Here is a 14,387-nt window from a genome sequence, read left to right as displayed (position 1 = left end):
ACTCGACTTCACACTTGTCAGTGCTATGCTCAAGCTCCAGAGGCAGGCCCGGTTGAAATATGACAGAGAAAAGATTTGCACGTGTTTGTTTAAGAAAGTGACTTGCTGGTGAATAGCAGCACAGTCTGGGCTGTGGGGAGAGTGTGAATATGGGCCTGCACTGGAACGCTCTCTTTCCCATCCAACTCTTTCTAGCTCCCAGAGATTTCATCACCGCCTGGAGAAATGTCATGACTCGTAGTCCACGTGACGCATGCAGCGGCGGGGAGAGAAGACAGGAAGCGGGGGAGAAGGGAGAGGAGGGAGCAGCTCAGGTTTTCCCCATTATCACGCTCCCTCTCTCAAGTGCTGACAGTCACACGGCAAGACTTCGCCGTACCCAATTCAAACACTCATCCCAAGCTCTCTTTCCCTCCATACCATCTTTATCATCATCTTTCTCCAGTGCCTCACAGTCATACAGTATTCATATATCAACATGTGACTTTTTAATGTATCGGGTTTCCAAATGGCATTTCTTTATACAAGCGACAAAGCGGCTATATTCCTCAACGTTTTTATTGAAGTGTATGCCCCCAACGTTATGTAATCAAGGGCAACGTTTCAAGTCCTGGCCTAGACCAGCAAGGTCCAAGTTCCAAATAAAAGAACAACTTGTTACCAAAATGTGTAGGCATAACGTTTTAGCCAAGGTACAGGGTATTACATTTGGGCAGAGTGATTTCAGTCTAACCCTGATATAAAGGCTGGTAACCAGTGTTTTGCCTCATAAATCTGGCGGCTTCTGGTCCTCACCTCAAACCAGTGAAAATGCAGGCATTTAGTCCAATTCTTTCCATTTGCTGTTCAATGGTAATTAGTGGTTGCCCAATATACCAAGGCTGTGAGTAAGGGAAGCCCCTCGGAGGCAGAAACACAGTTTCATGGGAACCTTAACTGCTCCTCGGGACAGCCACGATTGCCCCTTGTAGAGCAGTACACGGTCGTGTTCAGTAGGGACAAAATGAAAATACAAAAATGCTCTCGAAATGAAATGAAACAGGGAGGTACGATCAGAACTTTTACAATAAGAAATGCTAATGTTCATTCCTGTTTGCGAAACGTTTCACTACGGTGTTCGTCGATGAACACAACCCAGGAGTCTGCACGGACGAACCAAAGGCGTCTTTCACGTTTTAAACAAGAAGTGGCACCGAATTTAAAACACAACAATAAATGACCGTCTTTACAGCGACATTTACTGTAGCTGTTGCTGAAGACGTTACACAGCCAGCATAGATGTCAAGGTGAAACGGCACATGTTCGACCGGCAGCACATCTATACGCTAAAGGCCCTTCATGTTATCCTAAAGGAAAAAGACAAAGGTTGCTGTACTGTACTGTAACACACAGTCCTACCAGATGGTTACGCCAAGCACACATTCATGCGGATGAGAGACACATTCTGTCTACCATGCCTTCATTTTCCAAACGGAGAGTTAACGAGAGAGCCTGTCGTAGTGAGGCAGGCCCTGCAGGCCCAGTAATTATAATTACAGTATATACTCTATCCATATGTCGTACTTACTACAACACTGTGTGATGGGTCTAATACTCTACAGGTGTTGTCTAACACTGCGTGCCCTGTGAGTGTTCCTATGTGTTTCCTATGGTTTCCTGTCTCAATGTAAAACTGAATGAAATTTCCCGAGGGGTTCACATCCCAGGTTGCTACCCCTCCACGCAAATATAATTCCATGTAATTCCACTTTGGCAATCATTCAATTCCATCATAATATTGGTTTCTTTGGAAAAACTCATCCATCATGACGTGGTGGCCTTCGGGGTGTAAAGGGAGGTAGAGGATTTTTCCTGAGCATGCCTTTGTAAACCGTGTTGTAGACGTTGGATATAACTGTGGTGAGAGGAGGGGGAGCCTGGTGAATCATCAGGGGGAGACCGGGGAGGGTAGTTGGGGTAGAGCAGAGGACCCTCCATCCCGTTAATGGGCGCTGTGGTCTGCAGCCAGTAAGTAAAGTGGAAAAGTGGCCGCGGGGGTCAGGACGTGGTACATCATCACGAGAAGGGGCTGAGAGGGGCTGAGAGGCCTGCACTGTAGGTCTGCAAACAAATGATGGAATGTTGGATCGAGGAGCCAGAAAGGAAACCGGTGGGGGTGAGGGGTTACGGACAGCAGAGTGCAGACAGTGTACCGCATAATCTGGAGGTTTCCATCAGTGTGGGGATGTGGCAACAGGCTGCAGCTCGGGGCCTCCCCAGATTTACGTCTTCATCTTGCAAGAGGGGCCGGTGGAGAGCGGTATGGTGGAGGAGACGGAGCTAGGAGCTGAGCATGATGTCACCGTTAGAAAGGGAAGTTTCCTAAACAAAGGGGAGGCTGTGTGTTTGGCAGCCGGGATAAGAAAAACACCTCTGTTCATTATGTAGGAGCTACAGGAGGACTTCCGTGCTAGAAAATTGAGTGGTCATGAAGACAGAAACAGTGGCAGTGTAAAGGTAGCAAACATTGTTTTGAGTAACATTGTTTTTCAGTCAGTGTTCTTGGGGTCATAGCGTGTGTTGCAACGCTTCATTGACTGATAGGTTAGAGACACAGTGTCTCATCGTGTTTTTCACCATGTTATTTTTTAAACTGTTGTGCACAGCGATGGAATATGTCACAATCACTCATAGGTGTTGTGCCTGTCCAGCTCTGAGCCAAAACCCCAGTGCTGGTGTTTGTGCAGGTTTAGCCAGAATTGGGAATGTCGGTGTGAGAGAGAGGTTTGAGGAATGAGCGGCTCATGAGGAGCAACATCGGCAGTGAAGCGGAGGCCCCCTGGGCCAGGATGGTGGTGGAGGAGGAGGCATCGGACGGGCTCTGGGACTAGTCTCACCTCACCCTACCCCTCCTCCTCTCCCTCCACCGAACCTCAGGGCCACCCGGGCCCTAATCAGCAGGAAGCAGAGTCTCTCTGGGGGTAACACAGCCGAGACCCAGCTGCCTGCCTGCGTGGTGACTCCCTGTGCCCTCCCTCTCTCCCTCTTTCCTCTGCGCCGCTCCCTCCCTCTGCCCTCCCTACACCCTTCCACCGCCTCACTCTCTCTGTCTGCCCTCATAACATCTCTCTCTCTCCCTCCATCTCCCTCTCTCTGTCTGCCCTCATAACATCTCTCTCTCTCCCTCCATCTCCCTCTCTCCCTGTCCTCCCACATCACTAAACACTCACCCATTTTCCATGATTGCACCACCCACCGATCGCCTGCCACTCATTGCTCATAACAGCAGGGCACCCCAGGGACTACAACATGCCCTATCACCCCTATCCAGCCTCCCTGGGGACTGCACAGGATGAGTGAAGAAAGAGAGAGAGAGAGAGAGCGAGAGAGAGAGAAAGCGAGAGAGAGAGAGAGAGAGAAATAAAGAAGAGGAGAAAGAGATATTTGCCTCCACATCCTACACATAGGGGAGAGATATGATGAAATCCTGTCTTCATTTTGCAAACGCTGTGTGTGTTTGCGTGTGTATCAAGTATTTACCTGACCTTCCGCATTAATCGTTCTCTGCCAACAAACTTCCAGTCAGAAGCTTGATTCTTATTTTCCCAGAGATTCTAACTCACTCCAAATATAATATTCGAGGTGTTGAATCATTGTTCCATAAAAGTAAAAAATGTGAACAATGTGAGTGGGTGAGAATATGCGCGTCACTAGAGCAGCTGTCATTCTGTTTATCGGAACCATCGCAATATTACCACCATAGGCTGGCACACAGTTGCTAATACCTTATTCAGTACTCTATGCAGAATAAAAATTGACACAAGTGATATTGGCTCTTTCAATTCATCTTCCCTCGATTCCTCACATCCTCTCTCCTTCCCTGCTTCACAAAAAGGCATTGGAGTAGAACATCTGAGGGGAGGGATCTTGGACCTTCTCCAATACAGCTGAGAAGGAGGCGAGGAAATAGGCTCTGAGGAATCAAAAACGTGCCTCGAAAAGAAAAAGAAAGGGCCTCGATGCTTGAGGCTCTCAATGGAGATTCATCAGGGTTTATGCAGGCTTGTAGGGTGTTGGAGTTTCTTCTCAGTTCACTTCACTCAAGTATCTGTGAAGTAAGACAGTAACTGTCCTCGTCATTACCATCACCTACCTGGGAAAATTGTCCCACACGTACACACACAGGATGCTAATTCCCTAATCCTGATTCACTCCTTAGACCCCCTTAAAAGACTGACATACGGCCTGAGTCACAAACTAAATCAAGTTCAGTTTCACCTGCTATAACACTGAACGTTGGTCAAAGTCTCTCAGTGCAACATGGGATGGCAGGGGAGTAAAATGTCAACGGTGCACTTTTTTTATGTCGTTGTACACAAAGGGTTTTAATGAATGGGTGTAATTACTTTCATTTTGAGCGAGAAACTGAAGCTTGAGTGGCTATGTCTATAACACCTTGTTGGGCGCGACAGCTGCTGTCAGAAGTGAAACTCAGCAGGTTACGTTGTGCTGAAAAGATCTATTTGAAGAGCAAAAAAAACAGGCTGCAGTGCTAACAATACATGCTGAGTGTTTTGGAGAGAAGCAGGAACCATCAAGTCGGAGAGAAGAGAAGAGGGTTTGCTCAGCCCTTCTAAGAGGCAATGTGCTATGCTATACTTGTATTTGCTTTGCATTTATATATAAGCTATGTGCTGTTATATTTATACACAGTGAACATATAATGACACACACACAACCCCCTCCACCATACACACACTACTGTCTTAGTAGCCTACCAGGGTCCCCACCTTGAGTAAACCAACATGTCCAAACAGTGTGACGGCCTTGGAGAGAATGGAGCTCTGTGTTGGGCCGCTGTGGTGAGAGTGACGTGAGCTCTAGAAGCCTTGCCAAGCACAATACTGAGAGGTGATGGTCCTGCTCCATGCTAATTGTGTCAATATGTGCAACTGCTAGCCACAGTGACCTCTTACTGCAGTACTCCTGGCTTCAAGGAACATTCATAATAGAGAACACACACACACACGTTATTGAGATAGGTACCTGTACGACCGGATGACCTCCGGACGGAGCTTTGACTGCCCCGCGGCTGCCCTCTGTCTCGTAGTGGGCACGGTGGTGGGACTTGGGCTGCATTTCGATCTGCAGACTGTACGGGCCAGAGCAAGACGGCAGCTGCCAATCCAGGGCAGGCAGGGAGCTATGATGAAGAGAGACCGTGCTTGGTACTTTGTGGAACATATAGATATAATATAATATATAATCATATAAATAAGAATCTACAGAATAGCTTGGTCCGAGCTGCATGACTCTTCTATAGCCATCATGCAATACATGGACATAAATGCTTGGCATGACAATGAACGAAACCAGAAAGGAGTTGGATAAAATAGAAACAGACAGGACCACCAGGCGACCTACAAACACGCACCCCACGCACGCACAAAGACGGATCCGTTTCACTTTAATCCCGATCTCTGTTTCCCTTGTTAAATAACGTCCTGATCCTTTCCATTTCATCATTGGCTCTGATCTAATCAATTGAAGTCATAGCCTGACGTATGTAGTTCCTAAACCCTGGGCAATAATGGCTCTTTTGATGAAAGCTAAATGAAACTAAATGAAAGAAGCATGTGGTCTGGATAGTCTGCTGTGTTTTAAAAAACCTTGCTGTAACAGGTGTTGACAAGTGGACTTAGAAAAAAGGGTTCCAAAAGGGTTCTTCAGCTATGCCCATAGGAGAACCCTTTTTGGTTCCAGGTAAAACCGTTTTTGGTTCCAGGTAGAACCATTTTGGGTTCCATGTAGAACCCTCTCTGGAAAGAGTTCTACCTGGAACCAATAAAGGGCTCCCCTATGGGGACAGCCAAAGACCCATTTTAGGTTTTAGATAACAATATTTTTCCTAAGTGTAGCCATTTCAGCAGCACAATTATACAACATGCCTATAGAATTAACGTAGTGCATTGGTGGTATCAATAATACAAGTAGAGCTATAGTGGAAGTCGGAAGTTTACATACACCTTAGCCAAATACATTTAAACTCAGTTTTTCACAATTCTTGACATTTAATCCGAGTAAAAATTCCTTGTCTTAGGTCAGTTAGGATCACCACTTTATTTTAAGAATGTGAAATGCCAGAATAATAGCAGAGAGAATTCTTTATTTCAGCTTTTATTTTGTTCATCACATTCCCAGTGGGTCAGAGGTTTACATACACTCAATTAGTATTTGGTAGCATTGCCTTTAAATTGTTTAACTTGGGTCAAATGTTTTGGGTAGCCTTCCACAAGCTTCCCACGATAAGTTGGATGAATTTTGGCCCATTCCTCCTGACAGAGCTGGTGTAACTGAGTCAGGTTTGTAAAGCCTCCTTACTCGCACACACTTTTTCAGTTCTGCCCACAAATGTTCAATAGGATTGAGGTCAGGGCTTTGTAATGGCCACTCCAATACCTGGACTTTGTTGTCCTTAAGCCATTTGGCACAACTTTGGAAGTATGCTTGGGGACATTGTCCATTTGGAAGACCAATTTGCGAGCAAGCTTTAACTTCTTGACTGATGTCTTGAGATGTTAATATATCCACTTAATTTTCCTTCCTCATGAGGCCATCTTTTTTGTGAAGTGCACTAGTCACTCCTGCAGCTAAGCAACCCCACAACATGATACTGCCACCCCCATGCTTCACGGTTGGGATGGTGTTCTTCGGCTTGCAAGCCTCCACCTTTTTCCTCCAAACATAACTTTGGTCATTATGGCCAAACAGTTCTAGTTTTGTTTCATCAGACCAGAGGGCATTTCTCCAAAAAGTACGATCTTCGTCCCCATGTGCAGTTGCAAACCGTAGTCTGGCTTTTTTATGGCGGTTTTGGAGCAGTGGCTTCTTCCTTGCTGAGCGGCCTTTCAGGTTATGTCGATATAGGACTGGTTTTACTGTGGATATAGATACTTTTGTACCTGGTTCCTCCAGCATCTTCACAAAGTTATTTGCTGTTGTTCTGGGATTGATTTGCACTTTTCGCACCAAAGTACATTCATCTCTACCTTCCTGAGCGGTATGACGGCTGCGTGGTCCCATGGTGTTTATACTTGCGTACTATTGTCTTTACAAATTAACGTGGTACCTTCACGCATTTGGCAATTGCTCCCAAGGATGAACCAGTCTTGTGGAGGTCTACAATTTTTTTATCTGAGGTATTGGCTGATTTCTTCTGATTTCCTCATGATGTCAAGCAAAGAGGCACTGAGTTTGAAGGTAGGCCTTGAATTTACATCCACAGGTACACCTCCAATTGCCTATCAGTAGCATCTAAAGTCATGACATCATTTTCTGGAATTTTCCAAGCTGTTTAAAGGCACAGTCAACTTAGTGTATGTAAACTTCTGACCCACTGGAATTGTAAAACAGTGAATTATAAGTGAAATAATCTATCTGTGAAGAATTGTTGGAAAAATGACAAAGTAGATGTCCTAACCGACTTGCCAAACGTATTGTTTGTTATTAACAAGAAATTTGTGGAGTGGTTGAAAAAACAGTTTTAAATACTCCAACCTAAGTGGATGTAAACTTCAGACTTCAACTGTATCATCGAAAATCATTGAATCCCACATAGACCTTTATTTTTAAATAAACAACTAACCAAGTAACCAGACAACTGTCTGAAACACCCGAAAGACCATTGGTATCTCAGAAAGTGTCACACCTGGCCACTCATAATATCATTGTTCAGATGTCGCGAGGGAATTAGCCTATCTTCCCATGTGAAGACTGCAGAGATATTGAACCAAAACAAACATTTGCGAGACAATATTTCACTGCGCCGGATGCCTGTGAAGCACAAACCCCCTGACAAAGGCTGGCCATGAAAAGCAATCTCTGGCATCCTCTTGGAACTTTCAGGGTGTTTGTTGACCCAAAACTAACTGATTTCCCCCCTCTCAGGCTTTATCTGGGCTGGCTGAACATTACATCATGTTTAGTGGCCAAAGAGAAGGGGAGGCACATGTCTAGCACGGGGAAGCCGGTTGTGTGATTACCCCACCAACTGTTTCCTTGAGCAGGCTTGTCACCATCACTTCCTGTCTCTGCATTATCTTAATCAAACATTTGATTTCCAACAGGAAAGTGTGCCAGGGCAGGAAAGAGAAAACTGAGAAAGGGTCGCCGTGAACTGAAAAGGTTGCCTTGTTAAGAAGGGAGTCTGTGTGTTTATGTCTATCTGTGTGTATTGTTTTTGTGGGGGTTTCCACGGTAACAGGGCACATGTGCTACACTACTCCTCCCTGCGAAATATGATTTATGAAATGTTTTGTATCTTCAAAGGGAAGCCCTCTTGGAAGCGGTACAGCGACTACTGCCTTTCGCCGCGGTCTTTGAAGACAAAAACTATTTGGCACTTGCAATATATAAACAAGTGTAATTTTGGAAAAAGACAAGACCTGGGATGGCAAAATAGCGGTGCAAGTGAAGGAACTGTTTTCCGTGTGGGAAAATAAAGGAGTAGACCTTGGGTTGGATGTTAGTCCATAAATCTTTTGAAATAAGTCAACACCTCCATGAGCTTCATTGTCTTTTTCAAGGCCTAATAACACTTAACTATGCTGCCTTATGTTCTAAGTGACTTCCCTGCCAACGTCAACATGTGTTTGTTTTAAACTGCTAATAATAAATGATTATACAGTACAATTAATTGACCCAAGACTTCCCAGTCCAGCAGTATTTAATTTCCACCTACCTGAGGTAGGGCTTTGGCTTGGACCAGGAGTAGGGTTGCTGGGGCACGTCTAGGAAGCCCCCACAGTAGTTCTCCTTCTTGAAAGGCAGGCGGGAGATGTAGTCCTCCTGGAGGAGCTCGCTCCCAGGGCCCATCTCCTCTCCTCCCGGCTCCGTCTTCAGGCTCATCGTGGGGCTGTGGTCTAGGTTGGTTTTGCGGGCCTTGACGGGGATTCCCTCGCCCATGTCGACCACTCCGTCGGTGGTGAGGGCGTTGATGGCCGCCACGATGGCAGAGTTGGTGTACTGGTTGGTGTTGGCCAGCCAGCTGTCGTCTGTGACGCTGACCCTGGGCGAGCCACGTGGGGAAGGTGTGGACGACTGGTTGGGCGAGTAGGTTGGCTGTCTGTAGGTGGTGCTGTTGAAGCTGTATTTCCTCTTACCCATGCCAACGCCGCCACCTCCTCCACTGCAAGCCGGAGAGTTGGGCCTGGAGCTTCCACAGGGCCCTTTCCCCGCCCAGCCCTCCTCAGCTTGGGCCCCGATCTGGGGGGAGGTGGAAGGTGAGTGGCGGGGGGAGGTCGATGGGGGGCCGAGAGGAGCGTGTGGGCAGGAGAGGAGAGAGGACGAGCCTTTCGGAGAGACGCAAGGAGACTGCCATGGCGAGTTCTGGGGTGAGTTGTCATAGTTGTAAAAGCCGGACTCATAGGACGACGCATCCGAGTTGCAGCTACGTGATGACACGCTGCTGGCCGGGCTGAGGCAACTGGGGTCGCGGTAGCCATCGGCATTTGGCAGCGTCAGGGTCACGATGGAGTTGACCCCCCGCTTGTGGTGGACGATGTGGTCCATGGTGCTGCTCTCCTCCACCTCCTCCTCAGGGTACTGGTGGTAGGCTGTGATCTCGATGCGAGGACTCTCCAGGGCCGGGGCCCCGTTAGGCCTCAGGCCGTGGGACATGTAGTAGCCCTGGGCTGGGTTGTGGTTGTTGTGATCGTGGAGACCGTAGCCTGTCTGGTGGCAGGAGGACACGGAGATAATGGGGCTGGACTGCATCGTGTGGTACTGGGTGGCCAGACAGGGGTTTCCCATGCCCAGTGGCAGGGACAGGCTGACATTTGGAGTGTAGCTATATGCATCTGGAAAATACAAACACATGAGGGCATTGTAAATATTGGCCACCATATAAACATTTTTTTTTTTACAAAGTTGATGATTTGTAAAATGCACATTTTCTCACTTCTAAATCCAGGACATCAACAGTATTTTTCATGGAGTTTTGGTAACAATTTACATTAGGTCATCTATGTATTCATAAAGCCTTTATAAAAGCTATATTACAGGTCCTAAAACATAGCAGGCTAGCAGATACCCATAGACTTCCAGTCATTGTGCTAATGCCAGTTAGCATTAGCTCTCAAAACTACCTCTAACTTCTTTCATACTGGACACAGAGACACACAAATGGTATCCACGAGTTCATCTGACTTTGGGGGAGTAGATAATGGGCTGCATTGCCAAAAATCCCAAATGATCCTTTAAAGCCTATGTCTATTGAGCTGATCAAGGTCCAATGAAATGTGTGAGATATCAGCAGATTGTTAACAGTCCATCTGGAGCTGTGCAGAGATCCACGGTGTGCTCTCTAGACTACAGGACCTCCTCCAGCAAAGCAGTGACGGATACCTTATTTGATTGATCGCTTCACTCACTGACTGAATTAGGGCTCGCCCATGTTGAACGCTAACAGCATTCTGCTTTGCTCTGAGCTTGAGATTAAGTCGGAGGGTTTACAGCTGCTGAGGCATCGCACACATACAGAATAGACGCTCAGGCACAAATGGTTGGACACACATTCACACAGACATGCATACTGCACACGTAAACACAAATGCATACAGTACATACACACGTTATCTGCCACACACACACACACACACACAAACACAGAAACAGGGCAACAGCAGCAGCACTTAGTGAGCAAAACTCCCCTTCTGTTACGATTTTACATAAGAAAGATCTTTAAGCCCCTAACATTTACTTGAAAAAGGTACACAATTGTTACACTATAATGTTTTCTGTCTGATAAGGGCCATTTTACTATCTCAGATGAAAACCAACCACATGTTGTGCAGTGTACTCAAGTAGGGCAATCCCCTTCCAGCTTGTGTGCTATATTCATTAACCGCAACTCTATGCAAACAGCACATCACATGAAATGATGAACCTGTCATGCACCACAGAATATGTGGGTAGACTGTCTAAAATTAGTTCATGACAGACTATTTCCAGAAACAGTGGCAGGTCAAATTCTAATTGTATCTAGCAGGTCATAAAGTTATTTTTGTTTTTGTTTTGCTCAATGAAGCAATTAACAGTAGTATGAAACTTTCTATGCGCACAAACTAACATTAGAGCACATTATGGCGGAGAAAGCAAAGGAAGGGCAATAACAAAGCTTGCAATTAAAAGGGAAGCAAACATCACTACATTATTCGATTTTCTCATATCTGAAATCATAATAAATGACAAGCCTAAATGCCACTATGTAAATCATTCTGCTAAGCAAAATACAAAACGTGTATTGTCCTGTCCTTATTATTAATTACACACCAAAAACATGAACAAAGCATGTAGATGAAAATAATCACACCAGGCTCAACTGCATAATGTAAAACATACATACAGAGCAAAATAAACCCCCCAAACAGTTTGAGCAACCACAAGTTCAGGAAGACACACCAACCCTCCCATCCAGAGATCCGTCACCACCCACCTCTGTCAGGCCTGTGGCCACACTCTCCATCTCCCCCTTGGCTGTACTCAAACAAAAAGTTGAAGTCAAACTCTGGTTCTTCACGAAGGGAGCTCATCTTTGCCTCAGCTTAAGGGTGATGAGAACAGCCTCCAACACATTAGCTCTAACGATTGTCTTGTCTCTGTCTGTTTTGTCTTCTCCTTTCCTCTTTAGAGATGCTGTTCTGGTGCCTGGTGCTCGTTCCTGACAGACACTCCAGTAGTGCTGAGGATGCAAATCTCTTTCTCACTCCACCTAATGTGACTTAGAGGAGGGGTGATACACACCAACTGACTACAGGCTGACAGCAATTTGATTTTCCCTCTTCCGTGTGTGTGTGTGTGTGTGTGTGTGTGTGTGTGTGTGTTTTGTGTGTGTGCGTGGCGCACACTATGCTTCAGCACACTCTCTGTTTCTAACACATGAGCTACATCCACCCACACATGTCGGGACTTTCACTCAATTGTGTTATCTCTGCAGAGCTTGAGCTTTGCATTTCTGGGTTGCATCTGCTGAATGCTGAACTAACAGTGACAGATAGCAAATTGGGGGTGAGAGCCCTATGGAATAACGATATCTCAAATCCAAGAAAAACAATCTCTGACTGACACTCTGTTTCGGTGACTCGCTTTCAGGAATCGTTTATGACAGTGAGTAATCACATCTGCAAATTCATGGTGATATTAATATGGATAGTGCATACACGTTTGCAGTTTATAGTGATTCACATGGCATGCGTTTCTCTCTCGTCACCATATTCCAAAATGTTTTAACTCTGATTTTGTTATTACCATCCATAAATCCTTTTTCCCCCCCAGAACATGGAACCAAGTCGATCTGCATGTCTCTAAATATAATCTGGTTTTATCCACACAGATGGTGTGGCTCTGCTTGGCCCAGACAGAGTGAACCTCAGGAAGAGCTAGGTGGTCACAGAAGGTCATCTGTAGGCTCAGAAAATCAGGGGCTTTAGTGGATTGCAGTCAGTTATCACGGGCACCTTTTTTTTTGAGTGGCTAAGTCACCGCAGAGACAGGGGTTGCGTGCGTGTGGGCATGATGGTACAGGCTACTATACTGGGTCACAGAGAAAGATGTCTGACTGTGTGTCTGCAACAGTGCAGTTGTCAGCAGACTGGTGAAGCAGAGTGGTTCTGTGAATACCCCAGCCAAGCAAGCTACACACAGAAACACACACACAACAAAGCGTGCTCGCGAACACAGACAGACACACATACATACATACACACACACGCACACACACACACACACACACACACACACACACAGACGCACATGTGTCTGCTATTCATTATGAGTCTGAGGAGGGACTGAAATGAATAATAACACAGCCCCCCCCACCACCAGTCCACGTCTCAAAACCTCAAAGGCAAATTAAATCCCCAAACCACAAAAAAGTCCATGACATCAGCACTGGAATACTTCTGTAGCCTGGGCTACTTCATGCAGTAAGTGGCAAGGCAAATAGAGCACGGTCAGTGAGTTGGATGGTCCAGGTATGTGTGCACGCATGATGTAGACTCGTCAAGGTTGAAAAGCACAACCATGAAAACATGCATAAATAGTTGCAATCAAACATGGTCAAATAAATGCCTCAAAATGTGGGCTGTGAATGACTGATTATTGACAGTAAGGGCATTGTGAAACCTGGAGGAGAAAAAAAATTCAAATGACTGCATCCTACTAAGTACAGCGTTCCTTGCACTTAAATGCCGCCTACACGTTGCTATAAAAGTGTCACTCGCTCACGTCGGGCTCTGGTTATCATATGGATACCGCTCACCGTGTCAGGTATTGTGCGGCTAGGAGACTTCTGTATTGAAAACACCGACACCTATTGGTAGCTGAAGAATCCTTCCCAAACCGTTGCCACTATTGTGGTGTATAACTTGATAATAATACGCATGATTTCATTTATAGCGACGGACGATTTGAGAATCGTTAAAGTCAACATGACACAAGCAAGCACTGCAGTCAGATAATAACTTTTGAACATTGCCACGTCAAATTAACGGACAATATAGGCTACACAGTAAAGCCGGTTACCTTCTTCTGCAGACTTCATCTCCGTAGCGAGAGAGGTGAGAAAGTGCAATCCTCTTTCCTTTCCCAAAGCCGCTGGGAGGACTGGACCAAAGTTGAATTTGGAGCTGAGTCTCAAACAGCTGGTATCCTGCATTCAACTAGCGATTGGTCTACTTTTGTGGTTGTGACGGTTGGCAATAATATCACAGGCAGTAAGTACCATATGAGAAGTGCGGAAAAAAAACGAACTATTTTAGACTGTAGAAGTGTGCATTAGTCAAAACAAAAAGAAACGCATTATTTGTCAATAAAGAAAGTAAACTCGAATGCTGATTTCGAGATTCATTCAAACACTTTCATCCATGTGACAGCACTCCAATAGAAATTGAAATGGAAAAGAGAGCAGAGTATTGCGATGGGCTTATCTTCACAGCACTTTCCCACACACTCGGGGTTGGTCTGATGGTTAGATGAGTGTTGCTGTCGTTCCGTTGTGCTTTAGCCTAATTAAGATGTCCAGAGACTCCCGGTGGCTGTGACACAGGGCTTGTCAGAAGGGGATGGCTCCATCCCTTTTAAAGCAGGAAAACACCTCCTGTTCAGCGCGCCGCCCCTCTAGGAATAACGTCACCGCTGCATACTAGCTCCTTTCTGGAAGACTGACGATGCTTGATCGAGTCCGCCAAGGGATTCCATTTGTTGTAGACGTGGGAGGTGTTTTGGACTATTTCTTTTGGGGCTTTCATTGCTCACCTTTCAGGTCAGTTTGGGCAGTTTTGAATGCGGATAACCTAGTTCAAGAGTATTCTACCCGAGGTCCGAGGCCCCTTGTAGGTTCGCTGATGCAC

At 45.9% G+C, this 14,387-nt stretch overlaps 1 protein-coding gene across 2 annotated transcripts in view; it reads right to left on the bottom strand.

Moving 5' to 3' along the window:
* The window catches only part of LOC115106182 (nuclear factor of activated T-cells, cytoplasmic 1-like), a 77,830-nt gene extending 63,757 nt beyond the window's left edge, over window positions 1-14,073 (bottom strand). The window contains exons 1-3 of one of the 2 annotated variants that reach the window (XM_029628749.2): window positions 13,561-14,073; window positions 8,720-9,836; window positions 5,026-5,182 (exon numbers count right to left, since the gene is read on the bottom strand). In XM_029628749.2, the coding sequence (XP_029484609.1) occupies window positions 5,026-5,182; window positions 8,720-9,836; window positions 13,561-13,693 (1,407 nt within the window). In that variant the 5' untranslated portion in view covers window positions 13,694-14,073. Of the gene's footprint in view, window positions 1-5,025; window positions 5,183-8,719; window positions 9,837-11,473; window positions 11,787-13,560 lie in introns of those variants that run through there. The other variant, XM_029628758.2, reaches the window with a different exon arrangement.
* Between the last annotated feature and the right edge of the window lie 314 nt (window positions 14,074-14,387).

The sequence above is a fragment of the Oncorhynchus nerka genome, linkage group LG3, assembly GCF_034236695.1.
Source record: "Oncorhynchus nerka isolate Pitt River linkage group LG3, Oner_Uvic_2.0, whole genome shotgun sequence".
Classification (NCBI taxonomy): domain Eukaryota; kingdom Metazoa; phylum Chordata; class Actinopteri; order Salmoniformes; family Salmonidae; genus Oncorhynchus; species Oncorhynchus nerka.
Note: the sequence above shows the minus strand (reverse complement) of the source record. Positions and strands in the feature narration are given on the sequence as shown.